The 16,701-nt window shown below is 42.1% G+C and overlaps 1 protein-coding gene across 1 annotated transcript; it reads left to right on the top strand.

Annotated features, from left to right (window-relative positions):
- The first annotated feature begins 13,590 nt into the window (after positions 1 to 13,590).
- Positions 13,591 to 16,405, top strand: LOC123097597 (myb-related protein 2). Its single transcript, XM_044519378.1, has 7 exons — positions 13,591 to 13,845; positions 13,943 to 14,156; positions 14,235 to 14,311; positions 14,428 to 14,485; positions 14,560 to 14,644; positions 14,710 to 14,779; positions 15,494 to 16,405. The coding sequence occupies exons 2-7, from the start codon at positions 13,943 to 13,945 to the stop codon at positions 16,052 to 16,054; spliced, it is 1,065 nt and encodes a 354-aa protein (XP_044375313.1). The 5' UTR covers positions 13,591 to 13,845; the 3' UTR covers positions 16,055 to 16,405.
- The last annotated feature ends 296 nt before the right edge of the window (positions 16,406 to 16,701 follow it).

The raw sequence follows: 16,701 nt of genomic DNA, 5'->3' as shown, positions 1-16,701 counted from the left end.
TAATTTCTTTATCATAACAATCTTTCTGAGTGTCTTGACTTGACTGATATTAATGGACAACTCATTTCCACATATGCAAAAGGGTCAAACAGTGGGTCAAAACCTCTGACAGTAGAACCTACATGTGCAAGACCAAATTGTTAAAAACCTAATATTTAAAAACAAGAAGTGGAAAGGTGTGTTATTAACAACAGACCTAATATTTAAAAACAAGCAAACGTAGTCATTAAAACTTGTATTGTGCAGGTCTAAGTACACTAGTTATTGGCCCTGTTTGGATCCATGGGTTAGAGTTAGTTTGAGATATTTTGGGCTCAAATAGCCCTAAAGTATCCAAACATGAAGGCTAGTTTGAGCTAGTTGCGTCAAACCCACCCAAAACAACTATCCCACCCAAGAGGTGCTGATTGGGGCTAGTTCTCCTAGTGCATTTATTGTCAATCTAACACTGTCATCCAAACACCTCTTTGGCTAGAGTTTTTCAGGGTTAGTCATTGTTGAGTATCATTGTTATTTAGGAAACGTAGGGTAGCGCAGGATTTATTCTACCTTGACTTGTACTCCAAGATGACCATGTACTCCTATATATATGCCCACGAGGCTCAAGCAATACAATCAACTATTCCACCAATCTCTCTCTCTCCCTTTTAACTGTCATGAGCTAGAAACTAACTCTAACCTCTAGCTAAGTTAGAGTATCCAAACAGTGCCATTGTTAAATCAAATGGAAAGGCGTGTTCAATACTTCCTCCAGTCCTTTTTACTCTGAATATAAGAATTGTCTGAAGTCAAACTTCATAAAGTTTGACCTTATTTATATGAAAAAATATCAATATCTAGCATGCTAAAGTTATACAATATGAAAATTTAAGTCATGACACATGTACTGATATTTATTTCATATTGTGAATGTTGGTATTTTGTTCTATAAAGTTGGTCAAACTTTAAGAGGCCTGACTTTAGACAAATCTTATATGCGAATTAAAAAGATTCGGAGGGAGTACAACATGCTTAACAGCAACCAAATATAGTCATTCACAGAGCTATTGTTAAATTTGGTATTGATGAAATTGAACTGCACAGTACATACTAGCACATATAGAACATCACACTGTTAATAGCTGAAATAAACAAGGCATACCGCGAACAACCAAAGATGGCAATTGAAACTGGACATATGCTTACAACAAACAACTGAACAACCATAAACCGTAGAAATAAACAAGGCGTAATGCAAACATCCTAATATAGCAATAAATACTGGACAGGTTCTCGCTACAAAAGGGGTTTGAGAAAACAAATCATGGGTTTCCTCACTTGTCACAGATTGGCTCCTCCCCGTGGTCGCCGTCGATGAGGTCTGAGTTGCCAGCTGAGGATCCCAGGCCAGCGTCGCAAAACGTGTCCTTCAGAAATGACAAAAGGGGCTCCATGGCGATGAAGGATGGCAAATTGTTCATAACAAGCCGCAGGAGATCAGCGGCAGGGCCATCAATGAGATCGACGGCTATCGAACCCGAAGGGTTGGGGGTGGGCAACTTAACCTGTGACATAACCCGCGTCAAGCCGTCGGTGTCGATGACCTCGATGTCGTAACCAGCGTCCGTGACATGCCAGAATACTCCAGCTCACTGATCGAAAGGCTCAATCCAGGTCCAGCCATCGTCGTTAGCTTCCTCGGCGGCCACCTCGCCGACGTCGGGCGAAGAGGCCGCGGTAAAGCTCTTTTGGGCCATTCACTCCTCGAGCTCCCCGGGAAGCGTAGCCGGGCTTAGGCTGCGACGCTCTAGAGTGGGGGAGCGGGTGGGGATGGGGATCTCTGGGAAAGGGGGCATTTCGTAGGCGTCATCTAAGCAACTCAGGGCGGCGAGGGTATGTATATTGGTGGGTAAACTGCACGGGCAGACCGGCAGAGGTTGACGATGGAGGCGGCGCGGCGGCGGCGGTGACCCAGCTAGGTTTGGAGCGAGGGAGGGGTGGTGTGTACGTGTGTGAGCGGGGGATTTGGGGTGAGCGAAGGATTTGGGGTGTGTGTGTGGAAGGGTCCAAGGTGGTGTTTGAGGAAATGCCACGGGTACTGATAATTTTACTAGGCGGGAGTAAAATGGCGGGGCTACCGAAAATTTGGATCAAGGGATTGAAGCAGAGCGGGGCGGGAGTAAAATGTCGGGGCTACTAAAAATTTGGATCTACTGTGTGAAGCAGAGCGGGAGTAACAGACATCGCACACGGTCCAGACATACTAATCATGTGCTATAAAACAGAAAAACCATCTACGCGGACGCGGGTAGATATTTTTGAGATTGTGAGGGAGTAGATATTTTTGAGAGGTGAAGGGATTCCTCGTGGAGCCCAATGTACTGCGATCATGTGGGTGACAGGGGCAAGGGCGCGGCACATTGGTAGTCCTAGGGAACCGTGTCTATTTCGTACCCGATCGCAGATGGTTGCTGCGTCTGGCTTGTCTGCTGTTTATAAATTTGGCCAAAAAACACGGGAAAGGGTCAGAACACCAACACACTTGCATGTGGACCAAATATATGTATGAAATGGGTGGTTTGATGTTCAAATACCCAATGCACAACTTTGATGTGGCACCTGTCGCACAAAGCGCACGTTATTATTGTTAGCCCTCCCCCCCCAAACACACACACTTCATGTTGCCGGGAGGGGAATCCTAGCTATGAACGCATGCCCCCAAATAGCTAGGTCTGACATCTCACCATCCCGTAACACAAAACCGAAAGGAGTACATCAACCCCCTCCCCCCTTTGCTTCCGATCAAATGTGGACCATGTGCGGGCCCACAGATGTGTTCTTCTGGCGTTACCAAATCACAAATTTGATGTGGCACATGTGCACCGCAAATTAACCGGGCATCCCCGACCCCACGGAGGTTCATCTAGTACGAAGTAGTACTGTGCCCCCCTCCCCCCTTTGCTTCCGATCAAATGTGGATCGTGTGCGGGCCCACTGATGTGTTCTTCTGGCGTTACCAAATCACAAATTTGATGTGGCACATGTGCATCGCAAGATTAACCGGGCATCCCCGACCCCACGGAGGTTCATCTAGTACGAAGTAGTACTGTGCCCCCCCCCCCCCCACACACACACTTTGAGTCGGTGGGAGGGGGCATCTCACCAAGGCGTATTGTAAGACTAGCTAAGAAGAATCACCACCTTGGTCGTATAACCTCTCTTGTTTGTTGGGTCAAAGTCATGCATTGACGTTCCACACGCGGCCCCATAAAATAGGCTAGTCTGTCGCTGATAACCACGCGAGGGAGTGCCTGAAGACAACCACTGCGTGCATGTGGCCCAAACATATGTATGAAGTGTCATGTGGTGTTTGAATATACCCAATGCACAACTTTGATGTGGCCGCGTGCTTTTGGAACCGAAAAGTCCCCACACGAAGCGAGGGTTCACGACGCATAGTATACTATATATATATATATATATATATATATATATATATATATATATATATATAGGGATTCATGTGTATGCGGCTCCTCGAACTTAGGTCTCGAATCTCACCATGATCGACGTACGACTATAAAGTAATGCAAACCAAGAGAAGAAGAATTCACCCTGGTAACCTCTCTCGCGTTGTTGGTCGAAGTGATGGACGTCCACGCGGGCCCATGAATATATAGGTCGTCGATGATAACCAAGCGAGGGAGAGTGTCCAGAGACAACCACTGCATGTATATATGTGCCCCAAACATATGTATGGACATGCGTGATGCATGCATATATGTTTGAATACCAAAAGCACGACATTTTGATGTGGCGCATGCATGCGTCGAAAAACGCACAGTCCCCACACAGATCTGGTTCATGAAGCGTCGCGTGCTCGCCCCCCCCCCCCCACTTCGACTCGGTGGGAGGGATTCGTGCGTACACATGTGCGCGAAGTATATAGTTGCATGTACCTAACCGTATAAGATGAACCAAAATTTAATCCCCTCCTAATTATAAGTCAAATTAACCTCTATCGTTGTCGGTCGAAGTGTTTGACCAAGCGCGCACACAGAGATGGACGAAGCATCTTGCTGATAATCCCATGAGTGAATGCTAGAGGACAACCGCCATCGCTTGCTTGTGGGCCAAACACATGTATGGAGATGTGTGGTTGTGATGTTCGAATACCTAATATATATGCAGAACTTTGATGTAGCACCTGCCTCAGAAACCTTTAAGTCCGCCACACAAACCGAGTTTCATGACACGTAGTATATATATGTTGCCCCCCTCCCCTCTTCGACGCATAATATATACTCCTACGTACCGTAACACAACCCGAAAATAGTCCTCCTTGTTCATCAAATTACCTTTCTCGTTGTGTCATATATTAGATAGACGACGATCTCGCGGGCCCATGGAGGGAAGAGTCGCAGGCGAATGAGTGACAACCATCGTCCGCACATGGCCCAATGTGTTGGTGATGTTTTTAATACCCAATATGCCCAACTTCTTTGTGGCACCTGCCTCGGAAACTGAAAAGTCCCCACATGGAGCGAGATCGATTCATGACGTGTGTGTAGTATATATGTGCTGCCTCGGCCCCCTCCTCCCCTCTTCGGCGCGTACTATATACTCCTACCGCAACACAACCCAAAAAGAAACCTCCTTGCTGGGTCAAAGTGATGGAGGACAACCTCGCAGGCCCACGGATGGAAGCATCGCATGTGAGTGAGTGTCCTATATGACGCGTAGTATTGCCCCCGGCCACCCTCTTCAACGCGTACTATATATATACTCCTACTGTACGTATAACAAAAACCAAAAAATGACCATCCTTGTTGGTCAAATTAACCACTCTCATCGCATGTCATAGTGCTGGACGGCGACCTCACGGGCCCACGCGAGTGAGTGTCCTAGGACCACCGCGTGCATGTGGCCCAAAGATGCATGTCAAACTTTTTCTGTAGCGAACATGCGACCAAAGGAGTTTAGTGTTGAAAAATGAAAAAAAAAGATAACATCTATCCTTTTTTATACATTATATTGATTGATTTCCCAGGGATTTAAATGTGCAAAAATCAAATTTGATCTACATGAGACGGGTGATAGTGCACGAAAATGGATTGCAAAATCATATTTGTACGTGTCCCTGGGTGCATGTTTAGTCCCCATGCAAGAAATTTCTAACGTCTAGAATCTTGATTTTAAAATCCAATAAATCCAAAACTAAGTTGAAATTCATGAAACTTATCGTGGTGTCATATGGACACCAATAGATGTGATATTTTTTTCAAATTTGAGACAAGTTTCGATATAATCTTCTTACATACAGGAAATTATAAATAATTATCAACCAATATCGCAAACGAACTCTTTATTCGAACCGTGTGCTTTAGACCAACAAAATGTAAGTGTAGTGCTTCGGTTAAGCAATAAAGCGGCAGAATTAATCATCAAGGCAGACCGGGAGGCCGAGGCATGCGCGTGTTTGCTATGCACTCACCGTGGGGCGTGCCAGCAGTCCGCTACACAGGCTCACTGGGAGGTGAGCCATCCCTTTGACCGCCGCCCACCTCGCTCCCAATGCTCCATATTAATGGCGCGCCCGATCCGCGGCCACACACCCTGTCCACAGTTGTCACCGCTGCATGGAGTGTATTAGGATTTTGCCGAAGCGCACTATCGGTTGGTGAAGCACCCGCTTAACGCATGAAGCTGGGCACAGAGGTTGCTGTTGCTTCCGACAAGGTCTCGCGCGTGCAGCAGCGCGACCTTGACTTCATCGCCGCCGCCGTGCCTCCCCAGCCGGAGGCGGAGGTCCACAACTACTCCGGCACCGACTCCGACTCCGACGAAAATCCGGTTAGTCCCCCCCCCTTTTTGTTGGGAACAGAAACCCTTGGTTATGTTCACCCAGTCCATGAAATCAGAGTAAGATTCGTTAGATCAATGCAGTGTATTGATTGTTTGAATTGTATCCATGGTTAGTGATTAATTGTTTGTTCTGTACAAATGATTTTTTTGCTAATAATCCGACTAGGGTTAGCGTGCGTGCTAATAATTCATAGCCAGATCTTAAGAATTGATTTTGAATGTCCCACATATATGTTTGTGCCCTTTTTTCTTTCAGATCTTGAGATTTGATTTTGAATGTCCTACATGTATGTTTCTGCCTTTTTTCCTTCCAGATTGCTATGTACATAGATGACGCTCCGGCCAGCGGCGCCGCCAGCTGTAGATCCTACACTCGGCAACGCGGGCAGAAGCGGCCTCGCCCCTAGATCTGAGGAACCCGTAGAATATCGGGCGGACCGCATCAGCGATTTCCTAGACGCCATCCTTGGGGAGATCATCTTCCTTCTCCCCACCAAGGATGGCTGCCGCACACAGGTCCTCGCATCTCGGTGGCGCACTCTATGGCGCGCCGCACCTCTTAATCTCGAATGTCGTCGGCTATCTGTCGTTCATGATTTTGAACTCCACGAAACCATCATCTGCTCCCACGAGGGCTCCGTTCAATGCCTATGCATCCCGGCATGCTGCCTGCTGCACATATCCTTCACGGTGAACGCCTGGCTGACATCCCGTCAATTCGAAAAACTCCAACATCTTGAGTTCTACCATTACTATGCAAATAGCTGTCCACTAAGCGTTGTAGCTGTGTCCTCACCACCAGTGTCCATCTCATGGTTTTCCTCCTCTCTCCACACCACCACCCTGGCCCGGTGTCATCTACCAGACAATCTGGTACAAATGCTTCAACTCCCACTGCTAAAAAAACTCGCGCTTGTGGTGGTCGATCTGTCGGAGGCCTCACTGCACAGCATCATCCACTCCTGCTGCCCTACCCTGGAGCGCTTGCTCCTTGTTTTTGGAAAGAAATTTGTATCCGTTATCTCCAAATAAAGTTGCCTCACCTTATAAGCATTGAATTTTTCTTTAAAGGAGAGGAGCTCATCATCAAAGACGCCCCTTCACTCCAAAGGCTGCTTCTTGATTATCGTCATGCACCTTCGCAAATAATTGTGGTCTCTGCGCCTAAACTGGAGACCTTGGGTGTAATTCCTGATCCGTTTGAAGGTTACAAGATGGTGGTTGGCTCCACACTTATTCAAGTACCGTATATTATCATCAACACTTTTGTAATCATGAGGAAGGCTAGAGATCAAGATTCTTGTGGTTGGATTGGAATGTCTTGGTCTCAACACATGAGTAGGTGGTTCTTTCTCAGAAAATGAGTAGCGGAAGTGTAGGCACGTTCTGATGGCTCTTCCTTGAATGGAGACGGGGGTGGAGGGGCATATATAGACTCCACACAAAATCCAACCGTTACACACATTTGACCCAACTCGGTCGGACCGAGTAGAAGAATTCGGTGAGACCGATTTAGTTCAAAATGTGAACGTTAGGAATCTCGGTGGGATCGACTAGATCAACTCGGTGGGACCGATGTGCTAGGGCTTAGGGCAAAACCTCATCTCGGTGAAACCGATTGCATGAACTCGGTGAGACCGATTTCAGCAACGAGCAAACAGAGAGTTGGTCAAGCAAACTCAGTGGGACCGATTGCATATTTCGTGAGACCGAAATAATTACAATAGGCAACAAAGAGGTTGCAAGGCCATCTCGGTGAGACCGAGATCCGTATCGGTGTGACCGAATTGTCTAGGGTTTCTGGCAGTGGCTATGTCAATTAAACTCGGTGGCGCCGGATGGATCATTTCGGTGGGGCCGAGTTTGACTTTGGGTTTTGGACATATGTGGAAATGAGAAAGTGGATGAGGGTTTTGGAGCAATATCATGAAGCACTTTGAGCAAGTAGACCATTAAGCAACACCTCATCCCATTTTAATAGTATGGGCTTTCCTATGGACTCGATGTGATCTTAGATCACTAAAATGAAAAAGAAGAGTCTTGAGCTTTTGCCAATTTTTGTCCTTAGCATTTTGCAGGGGTTCCACATCCTCTTGTCCTTGCCATGCCATTTGTTGAACTCATCTGAAATATACTAGGTAAAGGTGTTAGTCCAACAAGAGATATGTTGACATTAATTACCAAAATCACCCAGGGAGCACTTGTGCTTTCAGCGGTCCTTGATATATTTAAATGCACCATTCTTATAACCCAACATCCAACATCATGCCCAGGTACTTCTCATTCAAGTATTCATTAGCACCATGAAGTATACCTTTCACCTCCTCTCTAACGCCAATGGAACATCCCTTGCTGAAGAAAATAGATGATTTCTCACAATTTATGCATTGACATGAACTCTAAAAATATATATCAAATATTTTGTTAACATCCACTATCCCCACACCATTTGCTTAGAAAAATAGCAAGTTGTCATCTGCAAACAATAAATGGTTAACTAGTGGAGTTTGCAGCACCACCTAAATATCACCCAGATTATATTACTTGACACTGAATTTTAAGAGGCATGGAAGGACCTCTGCTGCTAACAAGAAAATGGATCATGAAATAGGGTCCCCTTGACAGATACCATGAGAAGGTCTAAATTCATGAAGCTTCTTTCCATTGAACAAAACTGAGAATTTCACTGATCTAACCAAACTCGTCACAATAGACACTCACCGCTCATTGAAACCCAACTTGATCAAATGGACTCCAAATAGTTCTACTCCACTCTGCCATAGGCTTTCAACATGTCAAGCCTAAGAGCATTGTTGGTTCTTTTTAACTTTATTTCTCATCATAAAATGCAGACGCTCGTATGCATAAATTAAGTCGGCCCACGACAAAGGCTTAGTGTAAGACCGAGCGTGCACTCACGTCAAGCATCACTATAAAATGGGCCGGCCCATGTAGCTTCCAGGTTAGTGCGCGTCCCCCCTTTTCGTCTTTTTTGTTCTTATTTTCGAAAATATTGTAAATAAATATATACCAAAACATAGCATTAACAAAAAAAAATGAAAATTATGAATCTTAAAAAATGTTAGCACAACGTAAAATATATGTTAGCTTAATTCAGAAAAAATGCTGGTGACGTTTAAAATATGTTCACGCGTAAAAAATTATGTGAATTTTTTATTAAAAAAATTATACAACGTAAAAAGTATTTGTGTAATTCAAAAAATGTTTTGTACCATTCAATAAAAAATGTATGTTACATTTTAAAAAATGCTCACACATTTCAAAAATACGTTCATGACATTTAAAATAAATATTTATACAATCTACAAAAAGCTCCCCGAAGGTTAAAAAAATGTTTCATAACATTCAAAAATGTTTCACCGTGTATTTTCTAAATGTTAAAATATATAAAAACAAGTGTTTTAAACAGTGTTAATCATATATTTGAAAAATGTTAGATGTGTATAAAAATGTTTTATACATATAAAAAATGTACAATATGTATGAAAAAATAGACACCAAAAACCTGTACTTGAAAAAAACTTTTAATCATGTATTTGAAAAATATGAAATGTCAATAAAATATTCCTAATGTATATAAAAATGTACAATGTGTATAAAAAATATAGAAATTTGTTAAAAAAGGAAAAAAGAAAACAAGAAGGGAAAAATGTTCACGTAGTTTTAAAAAATCTTTATTGCCATTACAAATGTTTAACATGTATTTGGAAAAAGGTTTAACATTTATTCCCCAAAATGTCCAAACATATAATTAAAAAACGTTCGCCGTGTGTTTAATAAATGGTCGACGTGTATCAAAAAAGTATTTCATGTGTACACTAAAAATATAGATTGTATAAAAATAGACATGCATAGAAAAAATAAATAAAATAAAAAGAAATAAAACACCATAGAAACTGGTGAAGAAACGCCAACAAACTAAAGATAGCTGATGAAGAAACAAAGAAAAACAGAAACAACTAAGAAAACCAAGGAAAACCAGTGAAGAAATGAAGTGAAAGCAAGAAAACCACAAAAAACCGGTGAAGAAACGATGTTAAACAGAAAAACCTAAGAAAAACGGGGAAATGCGGTGAATAAACAAAGGAAAACCAAGAAAATCAAAGTAAAATGATGAAAAAAGGAAAGGCAAAGAAAACCATGCAAAAAAGTGGAAACAGAAGAAAAAAAACTTTTTTTGAGAAATTAAAGAAAACCTGCTATAAGACAAAAAAAGGCTATACTACTGGGCCGGACCACGACCCCAGGCGCCTGAGGTGAGGAGGCCAGGCCAGCCCAGTCCAGGCAGGCCGTAGGTGGGTGTCCATCCGTACGTTGTGCGGCCCTCTGGCCCCAGTCCATTTATGCGTTCATCAGATTTTACTTTATTTTGAGTGCATACGTTCATCAGATTCTCGGGAAAAAAAAGATTCTCGAAAAAAAATGTAGGCGTTCATCACAGCATCCATGAAATCATATATCGCACCCCTCAAAAAAACGAAATCGTATATTGTTCTAGGGCATTTATTTCTTATAATTTTATTCATGAGTTTAGGAGGAGTTCAAATGTCGAAGCTCACAACCTCATGAAGCATGCACTTTCATTAGGGGGTGGCCGTCATGTTTGGTTAGCCCAACCTAGCAATCTTTTTTTATCCCTGTAAACATTGTGAACATTGTGAGGGGTTAGTAAAAGCTTCACGAGTCTGCCTCAATTTATTTTTATGCGATCATCACACCAGCCAACCCCTGCTTTCACTCTACACGTAAAGAGAAAGCAGCCTGCTGAGGAATCCATGACCGAAATACAGTTTTGTCACGTTCGCATCTGCAACTTCACGTGCACAAAACCGAAACATCTCCTGGGGTTTTATAGTTCAGAGTTGAGTGCACTGAGCAAGACTGTAAGCTTGCTTGTAATAATAATATACTCCCTCCGTTCCCAAATAATTGTTTTTCTAGCCATCTCAAATGGACTATAACATACGGATGTATGTAGACATGTTTTAGAGTGTAGATTCACTCATTTTGCTCCGTATGCAGTCACTTGTTGAAATCTTTAGAAAGACAATTATTTAGGAACGGAGGGAGTATAAGTTTTTTTAGACATTTCAAATGGACTACAATATACGAATGTATGTAGACATATTTTAGAGTGTAGTCACTTGTTGGAATCTCTAGAAAGACTTATACTCCCTCCGTCCGGAAATACTTGTCATCAAAATGGATAAAAGGGGATATATCTAGACGTATTTTAGTTCTAGATACATCTCTTTTTATCCATTTTGATGACAAGTATTTTCGGACGGAGGGAGTATTTAGGAACGGAGGGAGTAGTAAAGGCTCTTGATTCTAAAGAAAAGAAGCATCTTAAGTTCTTTACAGGCTTCATATTCGATCTCAAAAGAGAAACAGCTGGACTATATACAATGGTTATCCATCTCCGTCCCTGATGTTCGTGTTCAGCTTCACTTTCTCCATCCATGCAGCCAAGATGGAAGTTTAATATATGGACTGAGCTCTGAACTCTCAAGATACCACCTACGGAACAGTCCACACGTGTTGCCTGGTGTTGGTCCCTTGGTCTCGCGCTCGCCCTGCAGCCCAGGCCTGCGACGCCGTAGAACAAAAAGAACCACTCCGCAGTCCACACACAAGAGGTGTCCTAGAGATAGGCGTTATATTCCTTCACATCTTTCTTTACCAAAAACAAAAAGCGCCCCGATTCCTCCAGCTCCTTCCCTTATTCCTTCTCCCGGGAGCTCAGAGAGGGAGAAAGAAAGAGAAAGCATATGATTCCAAGCACTTACTTAACAAGCAACAACTGAATGTAATGTGCGCAAAGATAAAGTTCTCCTCCACACCCCCTTTCACCGGATTCAGCACGAAAGATAAAGCGATGGCCACAAAGTGTTCATTCCATGAAGTGCACAGCAGTTTTAGTTTATGCTCCTCATGACCGGCCATCATTGCTCACCATGCCCAGCTGATGCTCGACGAATCTAGCAGCGACTTGGAGAAACAGATAAGCACCAGCATGCCGCAGTTGAACCGGAGCCAAGGTACATATATCATATCGTGGGTGGGTACCATTTGCTTCCCTCAATATATAAGTGAACAGAAAAGACTTATAATTGGTAAGCACATGGATTCCCTAAACTACTCTGGAGAGGACTGGTTGATCCAGATAACAGCAACCCAAATGTACAAATAGCAAGCTATAAAGAACAACAAGGGGTGTTATCTTGGATTGGACCACTCCTATTAGTTACCTTTAAAAGAATAAGCTTGTCAAACTTTTCCTATGCACACGGTCGTGCAGTATCAAAATTACAGTTGATTCTACTTGATTTACTATATATGAACAATTTTGTAAACTTCACGTCAATTTTTCCACCAAAAACAAGAGGGGGCATCCTGCATCTGTGATTTGCAGAATAGCCTGAACATCAACTTGATTGCAGAGCAAATGAAAGGGTAAGATGACCACATGTTATATTAAAATCTCACCAATTAGAGTGAACTTAAATTATTATTATTGAACTGTGCCGACTACTCTCTCCATAATGAGAACTTTGTTCCCAAATTACAGAGGAGTATTCTGCACAACTTTTACTTTATGCCAGTTGAACCTATCTATAACTGAACTTGATGCATTTTCTATCAAAGCATGGAGAAGACAAATGATGGAAGTGAGACTGTAAGAAAACAGTCAGATGTACAAGGACGTATGTAAAGGAAAGGCAACATAGAGCACTGAAATCAAGAAGCTAAATCGTAAATTTCAAGCTTACTTTATGTGCCTTATGAACTACTCCCTCCGTTCCTAAACATAAGTCTTTTTAGACATTCAAATGGACTACAATATACGGATGCATGTAGACATACTTTAGAGTGTAGATTCACTCATTTTGTTCCGTATGTAGTCACTTGTTGAAATCTCTAGAAAGACTTATATTTAGGAACGGAGGGAGTAGCAATCAAATTCAGAAGACCGCTTCACACACATGCACATCTGATCAGATTCGCCTATCCACTTTAATTTTTCCTGATAGCTGAACAAGTAAAAAACTTACCAGAGGAGACAAAAGGGAATCATATGCTTATTCCATACTTTGCTTTTGTGCAGTCCCAAGAAAGGCATCTGTAATAGAATGAGTTCCTTCTTCGCTTTATTTGCAGGCAAAACTTCATCCAATTCTTCTTCTAGATGCATTCAGTCAATAAGAAATTTAGCAACCCCGTTCTCATATGAACCAATAAATATATGCCATAATAAACTGTATATCATGTTCGAGTATGCTGAAAATACATAAAGCAATACCATATGTGATTATGAAAATGCAGAATCATAACCATAAACCAATGCTGACCAAGTACAGATGCCCACAATGTAAGTGCAGTGGACAGTGGAATTAGTTCTAAGCAAGCAAGATGTAATCCAGGAATCAAGTAAAGACAAAACTACAGCCACCGCCTAAAAGCTGTCCAGAGAACAAGGTTCCCTCCTTTTCCTATAAGGCTGAATAAATAACATGACCGCCTCTAGTTTCCTCCCCTTTCATGTGTGCCAAGTGAAAGCAATATAAACCATATTTGATAGTGCAGAATGAGAATGCAGGAGTGTTCTGGGAATTGTCAAATAAAAAGATTTGTGCGCATAGGGTCCACAGGTACCTAAAGGAATAAGGATAATATCTCTTTTCAGTTGCTGTGAAGATTGGGTCAGGCTCAAGTGTTTCTTCCAACGATTCGAAATTCTTTCCTCAGTTGCCTGCCTTATAAGACTGGTGGTACCTGCATAAGATCTTAATATGAGTAGTCGTAGAGGCGTACTTGTTTAGAGCATAGGTCATCTCACTCTCAGCAAATAGAACTTGAAGGTTTGATGAACAACCCCCCTGATTACCAGAAATAGAGAGCTCATACAGCTGCAACAGACAGTTCCTACAAGGATTGTGCAGTCACAAGCATACATCACTACTAACAGGAACTGAAGAGGTACAAGTCTACGGGATGTGTCAAGTGTCATGCATGTGAAGTTTAGTTTTGCTCGATATATTGCTACCTATCCTAACCTGCAATATGTTTATGTCAGATGTATCATCATCAACAACAGCTCCAGAGCCACAACCAGCTCTTGGCTTCTAGGCAGACTTTTCCTTCAGAGAGGCACTTACTTCTGCAAGGAGGAATTATTCCAGGAGAGTCAGGGCTTATACTCTCAACTGATGCTAAGCCCAGGTTAAAATGGACCCCTGAGCTACATGATCGTTTTGTGGAGGCAGTAAATCAACTCGGCGGACCAGACAGTAAGTATGCATTGGAACAGTTTTGCCATAGAAGCAACTGTAATGATGCTAACATCTAAACACTTCAATTTCCGGCAGAAGCCACCCCAAAAACCATTATGAGGCTCATGGGTGTCCCTGGACTAACATTATATCATCTTAAGAGCCATCTCCAGGTATCCATAGCATTTTAATACAGTGTTTTCTTTTCTTTTTTACAGAAAAAATATATCATAATTTTCCGCATACATTTCTTCAAGCAAGATACTAAATTGTTTTGTCTTTCACCTAGAAATACAGGCTAAGCAAAAATCTCCATGTTCAAGCCAATGTCGGAAATTCAAGAACTGGTAAGTATAGCGCAATCATGTTATGAGCCTATCATTAAGCTTGATGTTGAGCGTTTTTTTTTTCCATTCACCAGCCGTAGGATGCACCATAGCAACAGAGAAACAATCTGAAGGAAATGGATCGCCAGTCAGCCACCACCTTAATACGCAGACAAACAAGTAAGACATAAATGAATCTATTCTTGTGCGTGTTTACAGAAGGTAACAAATTGCTATCTTATCAGATCAATGCACATAGGTGAAGCTCTACAGATGCAAATTGAAGTGCAGCGACGGCTACATGAACAACTGGAGGTACAAAAGTAGCATAATATAAACTATATTACTTACAAGACTCACTTTTTACATCCCTCTGCATAAATATGAGCTATACCTGACTAATGCATTTAATGGATTACTTCTTGCTAGTACTATAAGTCCATTATGGCTGACCATCCAATAAATGTATGATGCATATATATATTATCTAGAGACTATACACTAGAGACAGGAAAAGAAAATAGCTACAAGAGCACCACGGATATATACTACTACATACAGAAAATTCAACAAAAAATTATGGACGATGGAAGCAAAGAGCACCATGAAGCAAGACCAACTTATCTTTCTTTTTTTGAGCCTCAGACCAACTTATCTTAACCATCATTTGGTATTTTAGTATTTTATTAGAAGTAAACTTCAAAGGTTGTGCTAATATCATTTTTTAAAATACCGATATTTTCTTCTTGATATGTAGAGTAATGAAAGAGCATGTAAGAAAAATCAGAAAATTTGTGATTAACTGTAAATCTTTAAGGCAACACTTTCTGTATATTCCGGTGTGAAAATATTGGAGCTGTGCTCCTTTGCACTGCATGTACATGGTCTTTCTATGTAAAATAATGCTTATATATGGTAGAAGTTCACCACAGCTTTAATTCTCCTGAAGAGAAGAAATAAATGGTGTGTTACTAAAATAGTGATGGTCTGGTATCTAATGCGTAACAAATTAATGATGCCCTTCAACAGGTGCAAAGACACCTGCAACTCCGGATTGAAGCACAAGGGAAGTACCTACGATCAGTGTTGGAAAAGGCACACGAGACACTTGCAAAGCAGAATACAGGCTCGGGTGGTCTAGAAACTGCAAAGATACAACTATCAGAATTGGTCTCAAAAGTATCAACAGAATGCTTCCATAATGCTTTCACAAGCTTTGAGGAGATTGAAGGATCACAGATGCTACGAAGGCAGACCATGCAGCTTGGTGATGGATCAGTTGACAGCTGCTTAACTGCATGCGAGGGCTCACAAAAGGATCAAGATATCCTGTCAATGAGCCTTTCTGCTCAAAAAGGAAAGGAGATTGGAGGCATGGCATTCGATCTGCAAATGAAAGAAAGAGGACACGAGGATTTGTTTCTCAACAAGCTAAGCAGAAGGCCTCCAAACCACCAAGAAGGACAAGAGAGGAGAGACAGCTTGAGTATGACATACCAGGCAACGAAATTGGATTTAAACATGAATGACACAAATAATGGAACTCAGAATAGCAAGAAATTCGATCTAAATGGGTTCAGCTGGAGCTAGGAAACACACAAGACAAGAGTGCCAATTTCATAGTAGCGAGGTTATGTGAAACATAATGGTTCTTCCATTGACATGCATCCCACTGGAAGACCTGGAAAATCTTTGCTGTCAACCATCGCAGTTCACCGAAATAAGTGATGGAACTTGACAATAAGATGCTTCTTGCAAGCCACATAAGTAGGCCGTGTAGATTCCAGAGAAAGTATTCGAGAACTATGTTCGTTCACCTTTATTATATGCTTTGCTGTGATTCTGTACCATAGAAATACCACGAATTTTGCTGCAACCCCATGCCCAGGAATGATTTGCATTGGATTGGTAATGCTAACTAAGGAACTTATCTTTTGCCTATTTTTTCTCCCATCAGCAATACGTCATGCAAAGGCTGTATGCGCGTCAAGCCATCAATAGACCGGAGAAATCCTCTCCTACTTTACCTAAAATGATACAAGTAATTAATAATGTGTCATTGCCTGACCCTGCTCACATCTAATGGATCTGCAAGACTACAACCCATACATATATAAGGAAAAAAAGGTTAAATCCCTACACGGCTACACCATCCGTGCGCCGGTCCAGGCTTGATCAGTAAAATACTGCGAGGGACTTGATCATCTATTTGCTATCACGAATAATCGTTTGCGGCG

This window comes from Triticum aestivum, chromosome 4D (assembly GCF_018294505.1).
Source record: "Triticum aestivum cultivar Chinese Spring chromosome 4D, IWGSC CS RefSeq v2.1, whole genome shotgun sequence".
NCBI lineage: Eukaryota > Viridiplantae > Streptophyta > Magnoliopsida > Poales > Poaceae > Triticum > Triticum aestivum.
Note: the sequence above shows the minus strand (reverse complement) of the source record. Positions and strands in the feature narration are given on the sequence as shown.

What these genes read in the sequence shown, in the direction of transcription:
- LOC123097597 (XM_044519378.1), top strand. Translation starts at nt 13,943, where the DNA reads ATGTATCATCATCAACAACAGCTCCAGAGCCACAACCAGCTCTTGGCT. An exon ending in TGTCGGAAATTCAAGAACTG is followed by an intron (nt 14,486 to 14,559) that starts GTAAGTATAGCG and finishes TCCATTCACCAG; the next exon opens with CCGTAGGATGCACCATAGCA. An exon ending in GGCTACATGAACAACTGGAG is followed by an intron (nt 14,780 to 15,493) that starts GTACAAAAGTAG and finishes GCCCTTCAACAG; the next exon opens with GTGCAAAGACACCTGCAACT.